At 44.3% G+C, this 23371-nt stretch overlaps 1 protein-coding gene across 1 annotated transcript in view; it reads left to right on the top strand.

Moving 5' to 3' along the window:
* Positions 1-23371, top strand: part of iffo1b (intermediate filament family orphan 1b) — a 36680-nt gene that overhangs the window by 12879 nt on the left and 430 nt on the right. The window contains exons 5-10 of the mRNA XM_063199923.1: positions 1694-1881; positions 2776-2899; positions 6454-6546; positions 7028-7161; positions 9736-9851; positions 22120-22230. Of these exons, the coding sequence (XP_063055993.1) occupies positions 1694-1881; positions 2776-2899; positions 6454-6546; positions 7028-7161; positions 9736-9851; positions 22120-22230 (766 nt within the window). The remainder of the gene's footprint in view (positions 1-1693; positions 1882-2775; positions 2900-6453; positions 6547-7027; positions 7162-9735; positions 9852-22119; positions 22231-23371) is intronic.

The raw sequence follows: 23371 nt of genomic DNA, 5'->3' as shown, positions 1-23371 counted from the left end.
CAAGGCAGTTTGCGGATTCTACGCCTCTCGGCGCCGGGCAGATCGAGTTGAAAAAAGTTCAACTCAAGGAGGAAAACCCGCGGCGGATTTCCAGATGTTCGATAGGAGACCGTTATCAACATTCATATCAGATTCACTGTCCAACATTAGGAGAGCAAGAAAAGAGCTCGGCTTCTATTCATTTTACAAAGATGAATGGACAAAGCCTTTTGTGCATGTTTTCACAACATTTAATGACACAACACCATCGATTAGGCTACGTTGCGAGTGACAGTTGAGTCGTTACGTTGCCTATTCACCGCATTCCAATGGGCAGTGGATCCGCGCTTGGTGTGGTCACTTCTGATTAATCAGCTGGACGCGCATCGCAGATTGTAGGCAGAAATCCGCGGTCTGTGTGATCGCGCCCTTATTGAGGGTTCAGGTGTGTTTGTTTTCTGTCTCCCTCAAGTGTCTACTTCTGCCTTGTCTCTTCTGCTCCCTCTGTATCTTCCTCCATCTTATTGCCTCTGTCTGTCTCGCCTGGCTACCTGTGACATGATCAGCACGTTTCTAGGTTCTGACTCAGCACTCAACACCTTCCTCATTGTCTTATTGTCTCTGTCTGTCTGTCTATCTCGCCTGGCTACCTGTGCTGGCTGAGCAATCTACTCTAGCACTCTCGGCTCTCTCTATTGCTTAGATTTTTGGGTCTGCTATGTGTCAGCTGTGCATTTTTGTCCGTCTCTGCCTCTGTCTCGGTTTCTGTCTCTGCCTTGCCTCTTCCTCTGCCTCTGTCTCGGTTTCTGTTTCTGCCTTGCCTCTTCCTCTGCCTCTGCATCTACACTGTATATCTATATTCCTCTCTCTATCTTTCCTCACTATCTGTGCTGGGTAAGGCCTCAGCAGTATGGTCTGCTGTTTTTTCCTATCATTGAGGATTCAGCTGTCTGTTTCTGTCTATCTCTGTCTCTGTGTCACCCGTCTACCTGTGCTGGGTCAGGCCCATTCTGCAGCATGGTCTGAATGGTCATCCCATTTCCTTTGGGTCATTGTGGAGAGCCAAGGCAACCACTAAAGAAAATAGTTAGCTAAATAGTTTTTCACTCTCACAGTTATATTTCCAACAATGTTTCAGTGGTTCATCATGACTAACTTATGACAGTGAAAGGCACATCTGAATTCACTTTCCTAGTTTGAAGATAGATACCAAACATACAACCTTGCTATTTCCCAAAGTCTGATAAGGCTACAGACTTGAAACTGTTCGTGTATACCAGAGACTACCAGACCTACCGAGTAGCCGAGGTCCTTGAACAAGTTTTGTCATGAATTCGCTGTATTTGCTCTGGGAGTGACATTGACATATTTGATTTAGCTAATCACATAGTGGATCTGGCTTACCAGTCAGGGATATTCAATTCTGAACGTTGCAATTTTTCGCCGAACCATGTTATAGCTCATTACCATAATATTAGCTGACTTTTAGTCGCTGAAATTCACTCAGGTTGCCCAGATCGCTTCTCTAACGGCAAATTTGCTTTGGTCGCCCAATTTGCGACCCTCCATAGACAAACAATGACTTGCATCGCTCTGGTCGCGTTGGTCACATTTGGTGTACACGCACAGTTAGGTGTTCAAGGTATCACTTTGGAGTTGTCTTCTAGGCTGTTTAGAAATATTTTGTCCGGATGTCTCCATTTTTTTTAACTAGGTTCCCAGCACTCAGTCTGCCATCAACTGCCGCCCTCGCAAACAAGCCCCCCAGCCAGTCAGCGGCAGCGAGACAGATGAGCCAATGAGCACCTCCGATAGTGACGGAACCGGTCCTAAAGATGATGACATGTGCAGTGCTTCAGCCAATCAGATCAACGAGGAAATGCAGAGGATGCTGTGCCAACTGTAAGTAGCCAAACAGTGATCCATACAATGGTTTTCAGTGATAACAGCGATGCGGTTCCTGAGTTTTGTGTTAGCGTAATGTGCCTATAAAGCAGGGATGGAAAGTCATTGATTACATTTACTCAAGATTTTTAGATTGATTTTTAGATGGGCATTTTTACTTTTACTGGAGTAATATTTAGGCAAAGTACAGATACTTTTACTTGAGTATATTTTTTCTGTACTCTTTCCATATAGATTGAATGTGTGCAAATCACAGGGTCATGAGGTGTATATGGCATAAGTGCCACAGTGGTGACTGTGTGTTTGCATTTTCCAGAAAGTTTCAGTTTTGGGTTTTCCCAAGGAGGTAGTATGAGTTTCAGAATGATGAAAGTGTGAATTTCATATGGTGTATGTGTATGTGTATTGTTCGGAAAAAGGTGTGATTTTCATAATGTTATGTGTTTGTGTGTGTGTGTCTGTGTATTCTCCAGATAAAGTGTGAGTTTCAGATTAGTGTATCTTTTAGTGCATATTCCTCAGAAAAAAAGCTGTGACTTTCAGAATGCTGTGGGATCACGTGTATTCTTCAGAAAAAGGCAGATTATCAGAATGATGTATTGAGATTCTCCATTTTCAACATGGTATTCATTCCCAGAATGGAGACTGAGTTTTAGAACGGTGTGTGTGTGTGTGTGCGTGTGTGTGTGCGTGCGTGCGTGCGTGCATGCGTGCGTGCGTGCGTGTGTGCGTGTGTGTGTGTGTGTGTGTGTGCGTGTGTGTGTGTGTGTGTGTGTGCGTGTGTGTGTGCGTGTGTGTGTGTGTGTGTGTGCGTGCGTGCGTGCGTGTGTGTGTGTGTGTGCGTGCGTGCGTGCGTGCGTGCGTGCGTGCGTGCGTGTGTGTGTTCTCCAGGAGAGAGTGTGAGTTTGAAGACGACTGTGACAGTCTGGCGTGGGAAGAGACGGAGGAGACTCTGCTGCTGTGGGAGGACTTCCCAGGATGCACTCTGCCCCAAGACACACACCCACAAGGAGAGGTAATAACACACACGCACACACACATACGCACGCGTGCACGCACACACTCACACATATAGGGACACACACTCACACATATAGACACACACACACACACACACACACACACACACACACACACACACACACACACACACACACACACACACACACACACACACACACACACACACGGGGATGTCCAATGACCTTAACCACCAAGCACACAAACTCTACATACACCGGGAGAGGCACCTTTCAGAGCATCAGATCTGTCAAGCATCCTCTTGTCTTTGTCAGCAGACACACACACACACACACACACACACACACACACACACACACACACACACACACACACACACACACACACACACAAACACACGTGTGCATGTGCCCGATAGGAATCTCCACATTTACTGTACGTCCCACGTTGATAAGACTGAGCTACTCTGTGACTATCAGACATTATGGTCTCACATCCTGAGGGAATGAAGCAAATTCACTGCAAAACTTCTTCAGCGACCTCGAAAACATGTTCGCTTTTGCCGCTTTTTTCTAGAACTTACAGTAAGTCCGTTTTAATGATGCAACAAGTCAGATATAAGTTGCTGGCCAGATGGGAAGAGACGTTTTTTTCAGTCATATGGGGATACATGCCATCACTGTGATGTCTATGTTTTTATTTATGAAACTACAGTGAGCATACTTTGGCAATATTGTGCTTGTATATCGACAACTCAGTTCAACAGCATGTCCTGATTCCTCTCTCTCCCATCCTGCTCCATATGGTCGATTAGTTAGGCATCAGCAGGATAGCAGGAGAGCCAGGTGTTACACCCGCACGTCCTGCCTGTCTGGCTCCTTTTATGTGTTTCCACTGGAGGCCTGCTGAGATTATGGGATGTTGTTAAAGGGGTTGTGAATAGGGAGCGCTGGAGAAAAGCAAAAAAAGAAAAAACCTGACAAAGGCTCCATAATGTCTCTGTAACAGCTATTACTAAGCTCACAGCAGAAATATTTTTTGTATTCTTAATCTCTCCGTTATCTCTTTTTTAATCTTTGCCCTCTGCCTGTTCTCCCTGCCTGTCTGTCTCCCTGTACGTCTATCTGGATGAACACAAGAGCCGAATACCAATCAGGAAAACTGTATTAATAAATAGTAATAAAATGGTAAAGACAAAAGCCTACAGAACTTGGATGCAAACGTTTTGGATCAAGCCCATAACTATTCCCAGTTTGAAAAAGATTTGTAATACAGATATACCGAATCCTAATTTTTAAGGTTCTGCCGATTACCGAAAACACTTTTAGCTGAGAGATTTAGCTGAATCCGAAACTGAATAGCGAATCCTACTCCAATCACCAAAACCGAAACCGAACCCTTTCAACAAGGGCGAATCTGGCCAAATCCGAAACAGAATCTTGGATTTGGTAATTATGAGCAATAACTTAACCCCTTAAGACACGGCATTATAAATTAGCTGTTACCAGAATGGCAATGACCAAGTCGTAATGTATTACTAAAGGCCATGTGCACTGCCATAGTAGTGTAGTACTACAGTAGTTCACTTTCAATGTCTATTACAGCATGTCACAGGAGGTACGGCGTGCATTAAGGGGCTACAGGTTCGGCCGAATCCATTGCTTAAGATTTGGCCGATTCTGAAACCAATTACTGAATTCTACCCCAATCACTGAAACCGAACTCCATCAACAAGGCTGAATCCGGCCGAATCCAAAACCTAGTCTTTGATTCAGTACATCCCTAGTACCAATAGATTTAGCAGTAGTCATGTGCAGCGCAATACGAACGCATATCTATCTCTTTCAGTTCCAGCTACCTGTATCTATCAGCCGTAAAGTATATCTACACCATCTTCTGCTTTCCCTGACTCGGGGTAGGCATTGTAGACCACTCAGCACATGCTCTCTGAGTAATTGTCTGGTAATAACATAAACAGAGTCAGCCGGGATGGCACGTTACCAGAGCAGCTCTCAAGAGCCTCATGGAGATAAAGAGGCATTTTATTGAAGTCACACGCGGACATGCGGACACACACACACACACACACACACACACACACACACACACACACACACAGCCACACACACACACACACACACACACACACACACACACACACACACACACACACACACACACACACACACACACACACACACACACACACAACCACACACACACACACCGCTCAAGGGCAGAAACAGGGCTTGAGTCAGGCCGGCCAAAATGAAAAAAGAGTCATCTATTTCTGTATGGGTCTCTCTCACACACACACACACACACACACACACACACACACACACACACACACACACACACACACACACACACACACACACACACACACACACACACACACACACACACACACACACACACACACACACAGAGGCAAGAACTGGGCTGGAGTCAGACTGACCGACATAAATAAAGGTCATTCAGAGACACATTGCATTACATTGACATTGCATTGCAAGCGGCTCCTGTTTTTAAAACACTGAGTCAGACACGATGCTTATGAAGTGTAATCTTGTCTCCCTGAGTGAGAGACATTTTCTATTTCTGCCCTGAAACTCAATAACGGGGAAGTACAGCCATACTTTGTCCCTTTGCATCACACCTAGTAGATGCCAGCTCATGCCACAAGATTGTGTGGAATATACATTAATGACGCATTATCACTCACTCATGTTGTCCTATGCTTGGCCCAAGGCTGTATGTGGGTGTTATACCCTGCCGTAGATCATGTCTCTGTCCCTACTAGCATTCCTTTATGTAGTATGTATATACTCACAGGCACACTTGCCCTTTCGCACACACACATACTGGTAAAAACACATACAGCACAAAAACACACACACACACACACACACACACACACACACACACACACACACACACACACACACACACACACACACACACACACACACACACACACACACACACACACACACACACACACACACACACACACACACACACACACACACACACACACACACACACACACATATATGCTCACTCAGGCATGCATACCTACGATATGCTTCATACTGTACATACAGTACGTGCATACTGAATCACACTAGCAAACACACATGTATACCTACAGGCAATAAAGTCTATCACCAGTGTCGATTAATGATGTCTATTTCTTTCTGGGTTTTGTGTGGGCCTGTGGCTGGCTGTACATATGTTCATGACTCATCTTTGTCTGTCTGTCTGTCTCTCGTCCTCCCTCTCCCCCTCTCCCTCTCTCTCTCTCTCTCTTTGTCTCTTACACAATCAAACACATGTGTACATATACCAGCAGGCCATACAGTCATATATCACCACTTATCTATCGGGTGTTGTTGATTAATAAGGTCTATTTAATCTTGCTTTTGTGTGGGCTTGTGGCTAGCTGCAAATATGTGCATGACTCATCTCTATCTTTCTGTCTGTCTGTCTGTCTGTCTCTCTCTCTCTCTCTCTCTCTCCCTCTCTCTCTCTCTCTCTCTCTCTCTCTCTCTCTCTCTCTCTCTCTCTCTCTATGTCCCACAGCAGGAGGAGTGCCTGGAGAAGGTGATTAAAGACACTGAATGCCTCTTCAAGTCCAGGGAGAAGGAGTACCAAGAAACCATAGACCAGATTGAGGTGAGATGGAGTGCAGAATATTGTGTATTGTGTGTGTGTGTGTGTGTGTGTGTGTGTGTGTGTGTGTGTGTGTGTGTGTGTGTGTGTGTGTGTGTGTGTGTGTGTGTGTGTGTGTGTGTGTGAGAGAGAGAGAGAACCAGAGAGAGAGAGAGAGAGAGAGAGAGAGAGAGAGAGAGAGAGAGAGAGAGAGCGAGCGCGGAACACTTTGTGTACCTGTATGTACAGTATGTGTGTCTGAATTTGTCCCAAGTTTCCGAGGACTATAATGTTGTCTGAAACAAACCTATTCCTCAACCCCTCCAACCCCCCCACCTCACCCACCTCTTTTCTCTCTCCATCCAACCCCATCCTATCCTCCTACTTCCCCATGTCTTCCAACTCTCCATCCAAACCCACTCTGTAATCCACTCTATTCCCTTCTTCCCTCCTCCACCACCCCCTCCCCTCCCCTGTCCATCTCAACCCCCACCCCCCACACCAGTTGGAGTTGGCCACGGCCAAGTCGGACATGAACCGGCACCTGCATGAGTACATGGAGATGTGCAGCATGAAGCGAGGCCTGGACGTGCAGATGGAGACCTGCAGGAGGCTCATCACAGCAGGAGACAACAGCAGGTACTACTCAGCTCTCTCACTCCCAATCACCCAGTCAGGAGACCTGTATTAACCAGCTCTCTCACTCCCAATCACCCAGTCAGGAGACAACAGCAGGTACTACTCAGCTCTCTCACTCCCAATCACCCAGTCAGGAGACAGATATTAACCAGCTCTCTCACTCCCAATCACCCAGTCAGGAAACCTGTATTAACCAGCTCTCTCACTCCCAATCACCCAGTCAGGAGACAGATATTAACCAGCTCTCTCACCCAGTCAGGAGACAGGTATCATCTAGCTCTCTCACTCCCAATCACCCAGTCAGGAGACAGATATTATCTAGCTCTCTCACTCCCAATCACCCAGTCAGGAGACAGGTATCATCTAGCTCTCTCACTCCCAATCACCCAGTCAGGAGACAGATATTAAAGTGATACTGTGCCATTTTTGGAAAAAAGTTCATTACATCTCCCAGAGACAGCTCAACCTTGCACAATCCCTCTACAGTCCAGCTGCCTCATTCTCTCGTCTATCATGCTGTCTCATTCTCGATCACTTGCCTATCCCAGCGGCTCACTCTTACGCCACAGTTCAGCTGTCTTCTTCTCAATCACTCTCCTGTCTAGTCGTCTGTTGTGCTCTCACTCATATATACATGAGGTGGAAATGGCTCACGCTGTCACTCCCTGTGCTATCTAGCTGTCTCACTCCCAATCACTCCTGTCTAGCTATCACACTCTCGATCACTCCTGTCAAGCTGTCTCACTCCCAATCACTCCTATCTCACTGTCTCATTCTCAACTGTCTGGCACTCACATTCCTATACAGCTGTCTCACTCTAAATCACTCTCCTATCCAGCTCTGTCAATCTCACACTCTTACCCATCTGTCTCACTCTCATGGTCTCTGCCATCTTACTACCATGTTCTTGTCATTTTTGTGTCACTCTCTCTCACTCCTGTGCAGCTGTCTCACTCCTATCCAACTATCTGTTATGTTATGTTGTATGCTAGGTATGTGAGTACTGGATGTAATGCAGTGGGTGAAGTGCAGGACAAATTGTCCGCAGGGGAATGACTACTCTCTCTACTCACTACTCACTCCTGTGAAGCTGTCTCACTGCTATCCAACTTTCTCATTCATATCCAGCTGTCTCACTCCTACAGTATCCAGCTGTCTCAGTCCTATCTAGCTGTCTCACAAGCTAGAAGTCTTAGCTAGAAGTGCATCTCTCTTGGTCTAGTTGAGCTGTCTTTCTCTCACACTCTTATCCAACTGTCTGACTGTGGCGTTGTGTCTTATTCAGATGTATAGCTCTTAAAATGTAATTTCCTCATAGTTTAATCATAGTTTGTCTTCTTTTATTTCTTTTATTTCGTTTTTTTATTTCCTCTCACTCATTAATTGTCTCATACCTCTTACTTTGCTATTGCTGTCTTGTCCATTTTTGTTAGCTAGTTGTTTTCCGAGCTCTCTTCCATCTGTTTGTGTACCTACCTAGGTCTCTCTCACCATACCACGCTCTCATTGTTGGCTTTTCTGTGTTAGCCGCTTTCTCAATCTGTGTGTTAACAACAGTCACTCTTTCTTGCCTCTTCTGTTCTCGTTTCTCTCTCTTTCTGTCACTGTCACCGACTCTCCTTTTCTCCGTCGCTTAAAACAGCATTACACAAGAGGCATGGCGTGCAGAATGTCTTCTTTTTTCAGTGTTTGCTACACCTTTGTTGTCACACGTCTATCTCTTACTTTTCTCTCTGGCGGTCTTTCTGAACACACACACACAAACACGCACACGCACACGCACACGCACACACACACACACACAAACACGCACACGCACACGCACACGCACACGCACACGCACACGCACACGCACACGCACACGCACACGCACACACAGACAAGCTTTGCATTTAAGTCTCTCTACCCTTGGCCATGTTTCGTCTTTTTCGGGGGGCAGGGGCTCTTTGTAACATGACTTTGATGTTTTTTTTCTGTTTGTGATGTGCCCTGCCAAGACTTGTCTGCATTGCTGAATGTCTGCTGGCATTGACTGTTCCTCTCTTCTCTCTCCAACACCCTTCTTCTCCTCCTCCCCCTTGTCCCTTTCTCTCCTTTAACTCCACCCTCTCTCTCTCCATTCCACCCTCTTTCTCTCTTTGTCTGTCCTTTTCACTGTCTCACCTCCGCTCTTCATTTTTAAAACTTTTCTCTTTCTCTGTGCCCACTATGTTGTGTTCTCTCTGCTTACTCACTCATGAACCCACTCTCACTGCATCCCTGCCATTCCTCTACACTCCCTTCCCCCTCCTCTCCGCTTCTCTCCTCTCCTCTCTCTCCCTCCCTCCCTCCTCTCTTCTCTCCCCCTCTCCCTGTCTCTACTGCTTCAACACCCTGTCCCTCCTCCTCTCCTCTCTCTCTCTCCCTCTACTCTCTCCTCTCTCTCTACCCCCCCTTTCTTCTCTCATCCACTACACTCTGCCTCTCTCTCCCTCCTTCCCTCTGCCTCTCTCTCTCCCTCCCTCTCCGTGTGTGCCTCTACACCCACTCCCTCCCTCCCCCTCCTCTCTCTCTCCTCCTCGCCTGCTGCCTCAGCAAGTCTCCGCCTCCCATCCCTGCAGCCCCAGGAGGTCATGCGGAGGAGAGCACCAGCAGCAGCAGCAGCAGCAGCAGTGGCAACAGCAGTGGCGGCAGCAGCAGCAGCAGCAGCAGTAGCGCTGGTGGTGGAGGTGGAGGTGGTGGTGTTGGTGGGGCCTCTGAGGATGCGGAGAAGGGCGTGGTGGAACCCTCCAGCAGATAATAGGCAAGGTCACACTGGTCGGCCGCCTTGACACTGACAAATGGACGAGACGACTCCAGCCATTCATCCACCCTCGCGAGCACCCCCCTCTCTTCTACTGCTCTTTCTCCTTCTCCTTCTCCTCCTCTTACTTCTCGATCTATTTCTCCTCTTCCTCCTCTTCGTCTTTTCCCCCATCCCCTCTGCAGGATCATGCACCCTCCCTATTCCTTTCATACTGCTCAGACTTACCATAGCTCCTCAGCCTGGAAAGACACTTGTATCATCTGTATAGGATTGCGTCACCTGCATTCTGCTTTTACGGGAAGGTATAACCTTTCTGCGTTTGTTCATGAATAATGGATAAGAGCCTGCATGGACACCATCTGAATCTGTGACTGTGGCAGTAGTACAGTAGCCCCACCTCATGAAGTGTGCGTGTTGTGCAGAGGGATTGTGCGCATTCTGTTGACGCCCTGGCAAAGACTGCCCCCACTGGATGGCTTTGGAACAACATGCCCATCTCGACAACAGTTAGTTCAGTCATAACGCATATCCATTAAAAAAACAGAAGTTTTATTTTATATTTCTGGAAGTGCTTTAATCATCTTTTGGAATAGATATCAGTCATAAATGTTTTCAATATCAAATGTATCACATTATTGAATAACTGAGGGGGGAAAAACCCTTCAACAAAAAAATCATTTATCACAGCACAAAGGTTGAGAATTGTGATGCTGTTCAAAGCTCTTCATGTATGTATAAGCTAAAAAAAATCAAGCACATACAACACATATTTCATGCAGTCATCAATGCAGTCTGACACATCCCCATAGTCTGATGCCGTGAAGTACTTAACACGATACCAGCTTTTGCATTGAGCTATACTAGGCCTACAATTCCCACATTAAAAGCACCTCATTACGCAGTAACGCCATAATGGTCTCCAGTATTGTACAGAAAGCATATCGTCACTTGTCACTTGACCACACCTTTGGTTGTTCTTGGCATATTGTTACTTCACAGTCACTCTTCCACACTTCTGTTTGTATAGTAATAACTGTAAATAAGTGTGTGTGTGTGTGTGTGTGTGTGTGTGTGTGTGTGTGTGTGTGTGTGTGTGTGTGTGTGTGTGTGTGTGTGTGTGTGTGGGCGTGTGTGCGTGTTTGTGGGGGGAAGTATGCTGTATGTGTGTTAGTGCTATGTAAATACAGTACACGCCTCTGCTACGCTACGTGTATAGCTTTGCTGTCTTCTGATTGGATCAGCCAGCAGTGTGTGTTATTATGACCCTGTGTGTATATATATGTGACATGTAGACACACGCTTTATGACGTGCGATTAGGAATCCCCAGGCAACACAGAGAGGGATGTGTATGATAGGGCATGTACTTAATGATGCCACAGCATCACCTTCTCTGGGTGTGTGGAGATCTTTATTTTTGATTGGGTGGGAACGTCCAGGTGGGATGGGGTTGGGGGTAGGCGGGAGTCTGTCCTTCAGCCAATACTAAGTCTTCTTGATTTTTGACCATGGGTTACTTGGCTTAAAATTAATGTATATTTTTGACTCGGGGTTCCCCGGCCCTAAAGTAATGTATATTTTTGACTTTGGGTTCCTCAGTTTGAGAATGAGATATATTTTTTGATTGTGGATCCCCCCAGGCCCGTTTATTAATCTTAGTAATCTGTGGATGCTTTTGCCCAAGTCCTATGGTGTGTTTCTCATGGTGGGTTCACTTGCCTGACTCTGATGTTTAGTGATGATCAGTGATATCAGATCACTATGATTGTTCAATGCTCAGTAGCTCACCCAAGTGTTTGACACCGGTTACACAGTGCACTAGGTTTATGTGTACAGTGCGATATTGGACATGGGTGTATTGTAAAACACTGGACAGGAGTTTATGTGTGAGAATCAGGACATTTTAAACTGGACTTGAGAATCTGGACTGGGCGTGTGTGTATTGTAGAACACTGGATAATGTGTTCATTGCCATACCAGACTGATTAAGACCAATGATGAGCAACCTGGATTCATTTGTTACAATCCAATGCCACATATTTCAAATGACCGGTTATTACCAGCCCAATCAAGTGCTTGATTTGGACCGGTAAAACCAGGTCATTTGGAATATGTGGCACTGGATCCAGCCTGCCCATCACCGACTAAGACACTGGACAGGTGAAGGGTTCGGATCATAGATTCATAGGATGAAGGGATGACTTCTTTGGATTTGGACTTGATGTAGACACACATCCAGTGTCTGTATATTTCGTATATCCCTTACTTGTTTATGTCCTGGAAAGAGCTTGAATTTTCTGTTGAGTGTGGTACAAGAAAGTGAGAGATGGCTGTCAGAGAGGGGTTAGCTTTGTGCACTTGATCACTCTTTGCCTTTTCCAGGAATTCCCTTATGCTTATGTGCGGGCTTTGGTTCTAGTGAGGAAATAAAAACGAATTAATAATATGTGTGTGAAATAGGGAGTAAGGTGGTTGAATAAATTGAGTATTAGGGTGCCTAGGGTACTTACTGTACTAGCGTTTGTGTTTGTAACCCTTAACGGTTGCAGCTACCATTGGTTGAAATTTGATTTGGTTGGATTTGAGATGGAGATTGTTTTCTGAGATTGGTTTAGTTGTAGTCTCAAAGGGTTGTGGTTGCAGACTTGTTGAAGACAGTGACAGGCGTGATTACATAGACGGGTCAGTGATGGTTTTTGGGCTCAGACGTCAGGTGGAACAACGACAGCTAATGCCAATAAATGAATTAGTAATTAGCAATTAATGTACTGCAATGAATATGCTTGTCAGATAATCCACACACAAAAATCCACACAATAGAGGCATTAACTGTGGTTGCACCACTCTGCCTTGTGCCACTGCTAAAACGTTGTTGACCCACATACATTGATGATGCACCCACTTAACATTAAACTTGGAAAGACTTGATACCAGACAACACATCTTTACAGGAAATATGCCATGTGAGAGACTCAGAAGGAAAAAAAAAGTTTTATTTTTGATCAGAACGGCTGGCTAATGCCTGGAAGATGCCCACACTTTGTGTGCCAAACTCTACCACAGAGATGACATAGACTCACCAAGGATGTCACTACTACTATATTTGCTATGAAAACCAAACTCAATGGTGCTCAACTCCTGTAATCTTTCATTTTTGGAGCTTCAAAGCAGCAGTGCAGAACAAAGCAAAGGACGAATCAATCAATCGCATAAAGCAGCTTCCAATGTTAACACAGAAACTGAAACTTATACAGTAATACAACGGGCAACTCTTCCACAGCCAAAGCCTATGAGATCATCCATCGATTGTTTTTGGGATCTGTAAAATGTTTTCATTTTAAATGATGAAAAAGCACTGTTTGATGAGCTGCTGTTTTTGTTGATGTACATTTTTTGTTTTCTTTGTTTGTTTTTGGTGGTTTTCTCTGAATTAATTTAACCTATGTTTTTCTCGTCATCTCTGTAAAGTAGATCTATCTCTTCCTGTGTGTACATTGCAATGTAAAGAAACATGCTGTTCAATGGGAAGTATATGCAGCTGAAATGCTGGGGCTGCTGTCAGATCAGGGGGTATACTAAGAAGCTGGTTCAGTGGCAAACCAGGTTAAGTTTGGTAAGTGGTAGAGGTAAATCATCTAATAGAAGAGCCCGGACTCCTCATTTTCTTAACTATATGATGCCTGCAGGTACATCTTTTAGCAGGTTTACCACCTCCTGTAGGCTAACCAAGCCTGGTTTATCACTAAACCATGTTCTAGTATACCCCCCTGGAATGACACGCGTGAGCGGTGATGCTGACAGGAGTCTACCACAAGCAGACACTTAACCCAGTAAGACAAGGCCCCTGTTATAATAAATGAGTTGTCACCAGAATGGCAATGACCAAGTCACATTGTATTACTAAAAACCTGTGCACTGTCATAGTGGTGTAGTGCAATGGTAGTTACGTTTTTCGGTGACTATTAGAGCATTCCACTGGTGGAACAAAGTGCGTTAAGGTGGCCTACTGTGTTAGATTTGGATCCAGAGTCAGATCTCACGCGCATCCACACGTGCGGGGTCAAGACGTAGTTTACGATCAGGCAAAGATGAACCACACATTTGGGCCATGGTGGCCTGAAATGTCACAACAATAAAATGGATTAAACAGGAGCTCATCATTGGTGTGTGGCTCATCTTTGCCTTTTCTTCAATCCGGATGTAGTCTGGTCTTCCCATACTCTCGTCTTAGTTTCGTAGGAAAATGATCCCTGAGCGGATGTTTATGTACGACTAAGACCAGGCTAATTTGGATCCAAAACAAGTAGATTACTGGATGACAAAGAGCATCTAGTAGACTAAATTGACTTTTTTGTATTTTCATGTCTGAACTATTTTACAGACCTGAAAAAAATGCTGCCACTGTATCTCCTGCCAGCATTCTGAAAGCAGCATTCTTCCCATTGTATGAAGGGACAACATTCTAAATTGAAGATAACGGTTCCCTTGTTTTCTTCATCTTTTCTTTTTATGCTTTTTTTGTGCATTCACTGAATGTGTGACTGAATGTGTGTTTGTGTGGGTTGGCCACACACAACTGTGAGCATGTTGCCGAGTGCTTATTTTAGTGTGTTAATTATTGCAATTGTTTTTGTTTGTTAAAAAAAAAAAAGAGGAGTTTACTTATTGTTTGACAACGTGAAAAATGTTCAACTTCTCAAAACCGCTTTTTAAAGCATAGAATGGAATGCCTTCTCAGTCAGTCTACTTTCAACCTTTCAGAATCTCTTAGGAGTTAAGATGCAGTAAGCGCACAACAGTTCAAACCTGCTTAGATAAAAACCTGCTTAAGTAAATGCAATACAAGACTAGTCATATCACAACTCCATCAGTATCTCAGAACAATAAGTGAATTCCTTTGAAAAGAAATCACCAAAGTGTGCAAAACAATATCACGTATACAAAAAAAAGTACAAAAAAAAGAAGAAATGTGAATGCTCCACACAATAATGTTACGATATGATTGTCATGATACTATAATCAATGGAAATTGTTAAGGATGTACCAAAATGCTGGCTATGCAAGAAAGTTTGCCGTCTCTGTCAAATGCACTGTGTGAGTACTGTATGAGATCTCAAATAGAGCTGTGCTGCTTCTAACATTACTTGAGTGTGACATGAACAGCCATTTTTGAGTGAAGGATCGGCTTTGCCCCCCATGTAGATGAACTTACGTAAATGTAAATGATTTGTTAAATGTGTCTGGATCCTAGATACATATACTGTCAACAGAGGTGTGCTCTTTAGGATCAGACAGAAATAATACTCTAATCCACCAACAATTAAAAAGGCTACAACATAATGATCGCTAGGGCTTGAGAGCTCCACCTTCAGATTGTAAATGGCACTACATGTTGCTTCTACCTGTGCATCCAAAAAGTGATGTCTTTTTTATTCAGTAATTTACTCATCTGTTAGGCTGAAGAATGAAGCTAATTAGAATAAACTTAAAAAAAAAGAAAAGCAGTTGGACTATTCAAAAGCTGGATGTCTGTGCGACTCAGCTGCGTGCGCTACTCTTAAACCATGCTTGTTAATTAGATAAGTTTGACTGACACGTACTGTACATGGTAAACGCCATACTAACTACTCCATTTTCTGTGACGCGCCGGATATAAAAGTAACTATTCCTTCTTTTATGTACATGTTTGTGGAGCGGAGTGGAATTGATGTCTGATTCAGAGTGCACACACCTCTGTTGGTGTGTGTGTGTGTGTGTGTGTGTGTGTGTGTGTGTGTGTGTGTGTGTGTGTGTGTGTGTGTGTGTGTGTGTGTGTTCGTTCGCACCCCTCCTCCACCTTCAAATGGCCGCTTGACCCTTTCAATATCAAAGGTCGAAGCTTGGTCCCGGAAAAGCGGGAGTTGAGTACAGTGAAGCGCATGCACACACGTGTGTGTGTTCGTTAATGCGCGTGTGTGTGTGTGTGTGAGAGAGAGAGAGAGTATGGACAGGAGATGACAGTGAAAGGTGTGTTGGTTATGTGCATTTGGCATGAGGCTGGGCTTAAGTCAACGTGTAACTTGAATGACATCGAAGCAAAAAAAGGACTCGCTAGCTTTTAAAATGCAAGAGCACTGAAAGCATTTAACAGACTTGAGAATAAAGAGACACTTTGCTGGGCAATGACATCGGCTACTGCTGTCTTGTGTTTCTTTAGTGCGTATGTATGTGTGTGTTTGTGCGTGCGTGTGTGTCTCGACTCAGACCAATGGAATTATTGGAGTTAGTTATGTTAGTCATTTTAGTTATTTTAAATATTAATTAATTTTACATGTTACAATTAAGGGCTACTCTAGACCTACACTAATGGGTCTCACACATATTAATCTGCTAACTACTTGGGCAAAAGAAAGTGATCAGTTATACACAAGCAACCACACAGACACGTAGGGCCTACACATCTACGTACATACACACACACATGCACTTTTCCATACATAGTTTTTTGTTTTGTTTACAAACATTGGTGTTGTGAGGAGGGGCAAGATACTGGCAGCCAACCTCGTGAGCTCATTTTTTAACCGACAGCGGTTTCCAACAATCAGAGGTTGAACAGTGAGCATCCAGGGTCACACAGCCAGGGATTGTTTACAAGCGGGAAACCTGTGTGTACGACAGGTGCCTCACTAAAATGTGCACCAGTGTGAATGTGAATAAATAAGTTCATCAGGAGAGTGGAGGGTGTACCATATTGAAAACACAGTAGAATAGAGCACTATTATTAATCCCAAAGGAAATCAAGGTGTCTGTCAGTTTACATAAATACACAACATTCAAAATATACACAAACACCTAATACGCATTAGTGAACATTACAGTAAAATATAGCACACACTTGAGTACAGCAATCAGCAATCAAGTAATATTGAGTACAGCAATCAAGAAAAGAAGGAAATGAAACCTCTCAGTGCAGCAGTAAAAGTCCTTGGTGATTGTCCTGTGTTAAAAGTCCTTTAGTGCAGTAAAATGTCCAAGGTAGTACAAAGCAGCTGTATAATGTATCAAAATAAAATAAAATAAAGACATAAACTGAGGAAAGAGTGACTCACTCAGTGCAGAGCTACGATGAGAAAGAGGGGGAGGGAGAAAGAGAGAGAGAGAATGAAAGACAAGAGGAAACGACACACCTTAAAGGTTACAGCAGAGTAGAAATCAGGAGAGCTAAAAACACAGAAAACAGCCTGCACCTTTGCAGACAAGGTAGGTCTTCAAAGATGTATTTATTTAATTATTTATTCATTGTTTGTTTCTTTTGCAATATTTTGCTCAGTAATCGTAAGTGTATTGTGTGGGACTCATTCATTTGCAATAATATACAAACCCACTGTGTGATTTACATGTTGTGGTGAACCGAAGTGATACTAGACGTGTGAAAATGTCATTACGTTAATATTCTAGTACGTCCAGCATTTTAAACCCTTTGCGCAGAGCCTATGTTCTAACTCTACTGTCACCAACATTGTAATGACCCAAGTCTTAATTTGTTACTTAAGGCTCTCGGTAACATCATAGCAATGTTCTTATGATCTTTTCAGAAACGAGTCAATGGGCCCATTGGCAGGTCCATCTGCAAAAGAGACATTGCATTGCCTTGTGCATGGCTTTTGGTCATTAAAGTATGTCTGTATCTAGCGTTGTGTGCATGGGTTGACTCTTTTCTTTTATTGCCCAGCGCTGCAACGGCTTACCTCTGAGATCCTTCACCTGCCTTTGTCACCAGCATGAGAAGAATATTTCTCCCTGCGCTTCTGCTAGTTCTAATGGCGAAAGGGGGTCTGCAGGTAATTACTGTATACACAGTTCTTCTCTTTTTATGTCAGGGAGATTCGTCGCTGTCAAAACTTGCTATATCTTTTTGCATCCAACACTTGCTTTTCTCTGCTTTCTTCCTTAGGAGGGGTGTAAGTTATGTCTTCCAGGTAAGTGTGATGTTTGTTTTCTTATTTTGCTATTTGTGTGCGTGTGCGTGTGCGTGTGCGTGTGTGTGTGTGGGTGTGTGTGTGCGTGCATGTGCGTGCATGTGCATGTGTGTGTGTCTGCGTGCGTGTGCGTGCTTGCGTGCGTGCATGCATGCGTGCTTGTGTGTGTGTGTGTGTGGCCAAGGCTTGCTTCACACACCAATATTTCTGTCAATGCTTCTGTGCAAGTTGTAGTTTGCACCTGTCTGCTCTGTATGATATAGGTGATGGTGGATGTTATTCAGTGACGTGCAGTGAAGGGTATGGTAGGGTAGGCAGTAAATATAGAATATATATCTATTTATATATATATATTAACGGTGGGTTCGGTCCTCCCCCAGAAAAAAATGTATTTCTTAGATGCAATTTCCTGCATTTTAACCAAATCTGGAGAGTCACTATCAGCTAAAAACTTTTACAAATGTGTGTGTGTGTGTGTGTGTGTGTGTGTGTGTGTGTGTGTGTGTGTGTGTGTGTGTGTGTGTGTGTGTGTGTGTGTGAGAGAGAGAGGGGGGCCTTATGCCACAAGGTATGGTTTGAATAGGCAAATAGGCCTATTCACATAAACATGCTGATATGGTCTTTAATGTGCAACAAATTAGTATGTTTCTCTAAATACTGTAAATATAAAAGTAGGCAATAAGATGCCATCAGTGCTTAACCACCACAGCTCTAATAACTAAATAAGTAAATAGGCTACACTATTTAGACATTTGGACATTGTCAGTAGACCTAAATCTGAAAACAATAAGTGAAAACATAATTTCAATTTCTTGAAAAGGGCCAGCTACAATTCTTTGTTTTGCCAAATTGCCAAATTAGCTCCAGGACCCATACTTTGTACACCTTTAAGGACCTGTAGGCCTACATTTTACAATAATAATTTAGAAAGCTACAACATTTTTGGGGGAAAAGCTTTAACTTTTGGCTTTAGCAGTTGATTTTGTTGCTCTTCTGTTTATTCTGTTGCAAATGCCAGGGCGTTTCACATGGATGGAGGGTGGCACAGTGTAGCCTACTTTTGAAGATAAAATGTCTAGTTCACCAACTGTGAATCACACCATAGCATGTGAGGGGAAACGACTTACATTTAGCAATAAACCAACCTAGGTAACAGCTCCTGCCTCACTGCCGCGTTTTGTGCTGATAATCAAACACTCACAGACAAGAAGGAAAGTAGGCAAGGGGGCGGGTTGCTTGCAAACATGACCCGTGCATTCAACAGTATCGAGTAAACCAACGAAACCACTTCTGAGACTCATCCTTGTGCGTGATAGTATCTCAAACACTTCAGCTACGGTTGTGCAAGGTGTTTCAAATAAAGTCAATTTGTGAGTGCGGAAGCACTCCGAGAAACCATCCCCAGTCAATCGTCCTGTTCCACGTTGATCTCAACTCGCACACACCACGCGCACTTCAAAAGAACGCAGCTGCACTTGCTAACAGGCTCCACACAACTCACGCATTGCGTAGTCATCATCATAATAAATTAGGGAAATGGAGTCATGTCGTACGCTCAAAAAACAATCTCGCGTCGATAATAACACACACACACGGTCTATTCATGTCCACCACCGCACAACCAATCTTCAATGTCAACACCCTGACAAACGTGACAACAAAATGGCACCACGAACAAACTTGAGCATGTTCATGTTAAAAGGCTACCCGCAGCATAATAATTAGATGAATCTTACCTTAAAGCAGAATCACAAGTAGCTGTGTTTTTTCATGCAAGCTAGTTCCATTAAAAGCCCGGGGTGGTTGACATGATGAAAGACATTTTGTCCCAGTGCAAACTACTTGAAGCTGCTACCCATCTGATGTTGAATATTTCCACAATGCAGCGATTGCAAACGGCTCAGCTGTCTGTCACTTTAACCGTCTTTCTTGCTACTTCTCGACATTTTTTAAAATAATAAAGACAAAAAGCCAAAAACTGCCATGTTTTCTTTCCGATACGGCTAGAGGCTTTGAACAAGCCTTGCCTTGCTAGTTGTTGCTATCATGGCTGCCTGTAGGGCAGAAATTGGCTACTACCTGAATTGTAACAATTTTTCATTTTGGGCGCTGTGATTGGCTCACATACTCCCGCCACAGAGTAAAGGCTCTGCTTTTAGTCCCATTGACAAGCTATGTGACAACTTAATACGCATGCGCAAACTTCTACATTGACAGCATTGAAGGCAGGGTAGCAGAGGAAAAAGCGAGCCTTACCGTGCTGCCTGGCTGGCATTCGAAAGCTCTGCTTTCAGCCTGTCTCTGCTACCAGCCGGGACTGCGCGTTGCCACGGCAACCTGCCCAAGCCTGAGCGCTTTGCTTCGTGCGATTACTTAGGTTTTTGATCGTTGTCCTGTGTATACTGTACTTTAAACAGCTCATAATTTATGCTGAATCAATGTTATTGTTGTGTAGGCCTATGTGAACTCTGAAGAATATTTTTTTAAACACGTGTTAGTTTTTATTTTTAAGACATTTATCCCAGGGTAGGCACTGCCTACCCTGCCTACCCTGACCGCACGTCTCTGATGTTATTGGTGGTTGTGGGCGGTTAGTTCCTTGTAAACAGGGCACGGTGCACTGAGCGGATTTTTATTCTGAGAAAATACACCCAGGAAGTCCATCTATCTTTTTTTCCCACCGTCCGCTCTATTTCTCTCTCTCTCTCTCTCTCTCTCTCTCTCTCTCTCTCTCTCTCTCTCTCTCTCTCTCTCTCTCTCTCTCTCTCTCTCTCTCTCTCTCTCTCTCTTCTCTCTGTCTCTCTCCAAACATCAGTGCATGTGTGTGTGTGTGTGTGTGTGTGCATGTGTGTGCTGTCATCATGGGTGTGTGTACTGTATGTGCACAAGTGTTCTCAATCTCTCCATGTACAGTATATGTCTTCTCTCTTGCTATGTTGCCTCTGTGTCTGTCACGCCACGCAGTTGATGGGAAAATAGATGCCCCATAAGAGAGATGAGAGAGACTTACCACATCCTCTATCTATTCTGCATGATTTACCTGCTTTCATGTGTCATGTAGGGTGCATTCCAATATGCACACTCCCATCCTCCACTTGTGCTTGAGGTCTCGCCCCGCCTCATGGCCCTGCCTCCCAATAAAGTTTTCCAGCTGTTAGCCTAGGCACTTACAACAACTTTTGTTTGACTGTTTTTCATTCACCATCCCACTTGCAAATGAGAAAATGACATTCGAATTGTGCTTTTGCAAGATATTGAATAAATGTTTCTGTCGTCAGTGACATCATCACGAGGTCACGAGCAGGCAAGTGAGCAAGGGAGGATGGAAGTCTGCAAATTGGAATCCACCCTTCGTAGTCTGCGTGGCTCTGACCCCTTGTTTCCTGTTTTGGTCTCTTTTTCTCTCAGTCTTTTCTCTCTCGCTGTTTTTCGCTCTGTCTGCCCTTTGTACCAGCGCCAGTCAGCTTCTCTTGTGTGTGTGTGTGTGTGTGTGTGTGTGTGTGTGTGTGTGTGTGTGTGTGTGTGTGTGTGTGTGTGTGTGTGTGTGTGTGTGTGTGTGTGTGTGTGTGTGTGTGTGTGTGTGTGTGTGTGTGTGTGTGCTGTGGTGTCTCGTGCACACAGGTGTGACAGCTATGCTTTCCACCAGCCCTGCTCTAGCGGTCCAAAGCTTTCAAAACCACCTCAGCGGAAAATGGATGATTCAAAGTCTCTTGCATAATGAGAGTGAACGAGGCATTAACGGCTATTACTAACAAGGCAGACCTGTTTTGGACCAATGTCTATTTCCTCTCTCCCTCTCTCTCTCTCTCTCTCTCTCTCTCTCTCTCTCTCCATATCATTTCCTGTTCTCACCTATGTTGTTATAATGCTATATTTATCCTCTCCTCTCACTTCATCTCATCTTATTTGATCTCTTCCGGATGGTCATGTTCTCATACCTTGCCTCGCCTCGTCTCGTTTTAGCTACTCTACTCTACTCTACTCTACTCTTCTCTACTACTCTACTCTACTCTACTCTACTCTACTCTACTCTAATCTACTATACTTTCCTTTCCTTTCCTCCTCTGCATTATTCAATTTCTTTCATATATTTCCATGTAGACTACTACTTCTATCCCTGTTCCTATGATGTGTTTCTCTGCTCACATGTAAGAAGTAACAGTTGAACAGTTGAATTCTTAACAGTGCCCTCTCCTATCCTGTGCCGTGTGGGTCAGGCTCTTTCTTATACTCCTGCCAGTCCTGCGTGCCCTGTCCCTCTGGTAGCTACACGTCACGAAGAAACATGGAGAAGCGGTGCCACCCGTGCTCCAAAGACTGCTCAGCTGGTACAGTGACCCCCCTCTCATGCACCCCCATTCCTCTATATGGTATACATAGGTTTCCCAATTTACAAACATCCCTGTCTGTGTGCGCAGCTAGGGGTCCCTCTGCAACCTCTGACTGTTTGGAGACTGTTGTCACTGAAAAAATGCACTCATGTGGTTGACTTCTTAGCATGCACAGCAGGATTGTTTGTAAACGGGAAACCTATCTGTAGGAGCCAGAGGCGGACCTCCCTGGCCAGGCTGTTGCCACAGTACCTTCGCTCAATTTCTAAATGAACTGAAATGAAACCTGCTTTTGCATCTGGCTAGGACAACCCAGGTTTAGAAAATAGAAGTCCAGCCACATATATGTGCCAGCCAATCCACTCATTCCGCAGAAGGTAGGCAAATGTGCTCATCAGCTTTTAATCATCTGTGTTGGGGGATACAGGCAGAGGGAATACATCATGACAGCACTCTGTCAGAATGGGCTGCTTCGTCGAAATGAGCTACCAGTAACCAGCCTGCTAACATAGATCTACCAGGGCCGGTTATACGCAATTTGGTGTCCTAGGGCAGGCGAGCACAACCTTTTCTTTTTTGTTCCTTTTGAGATTGGCATTTGAAAACATAGCCTCGAACATCTGATCAAGGATAGCTTCCCATGAATAATCAGCATCAACATAAAGTTCAACGTTCTATAACTCTTGACTAATTCTGTAGGATATTCAGGCGGCCCAAAGACATTTGGTGCCCTAGGCGACCGCCTTGTCTGCCTATGCCTATAGCCGGCCTTGAGCCCTACCTCCAAAGTCTAAACATATCCTCCAGCAGCTAACATGGCTCTAACATAGACGGAGGATAGGGTAGAGATGTTTCAAGGATCCATGTCACGTCAGACAAACACCCCTTTAGGAGACCAGAGGGGTTTAGAGTGAATGGAGTTCCCTTTGCACTGTAGATGGCGGTAGCACACAACTTGTGACCCCTTAAAGGGTGTGAGATTTTTAGTTGTTTATTTCCAGAATTCATGCTGCCCATTCATTAATGTTACCTTTTTCATTAATACTTACCACTACCATCAAATTCTAAGTATTCATTATGAGCGGAAAAATTGCACTTTTCATACATGAAAAGGGGAATATTCTCCATGGTCCGCCAT

This window comes from Engraulis encrasicolus, chromosome 5 (assembly GCF_034702125.1).
Source record: "Engraulis encrasicolus isolate BLACKSEA-1 chromosome 5, IST_EnEncr_1.0, whole genome shotgun sequence".
NCBI classification, from domain to species: Eukaryota; Metazoa; Chordata; class Actinopteri; order Clupeiformes; family Engraulidae; genus Engraulis; species Engraulis encrasicolus.
The sequence above is the reverse complement of the archived record's forward strand: the minus strand, read 5'-3'. Positions and strand labels throughout refer to the sequence as shown.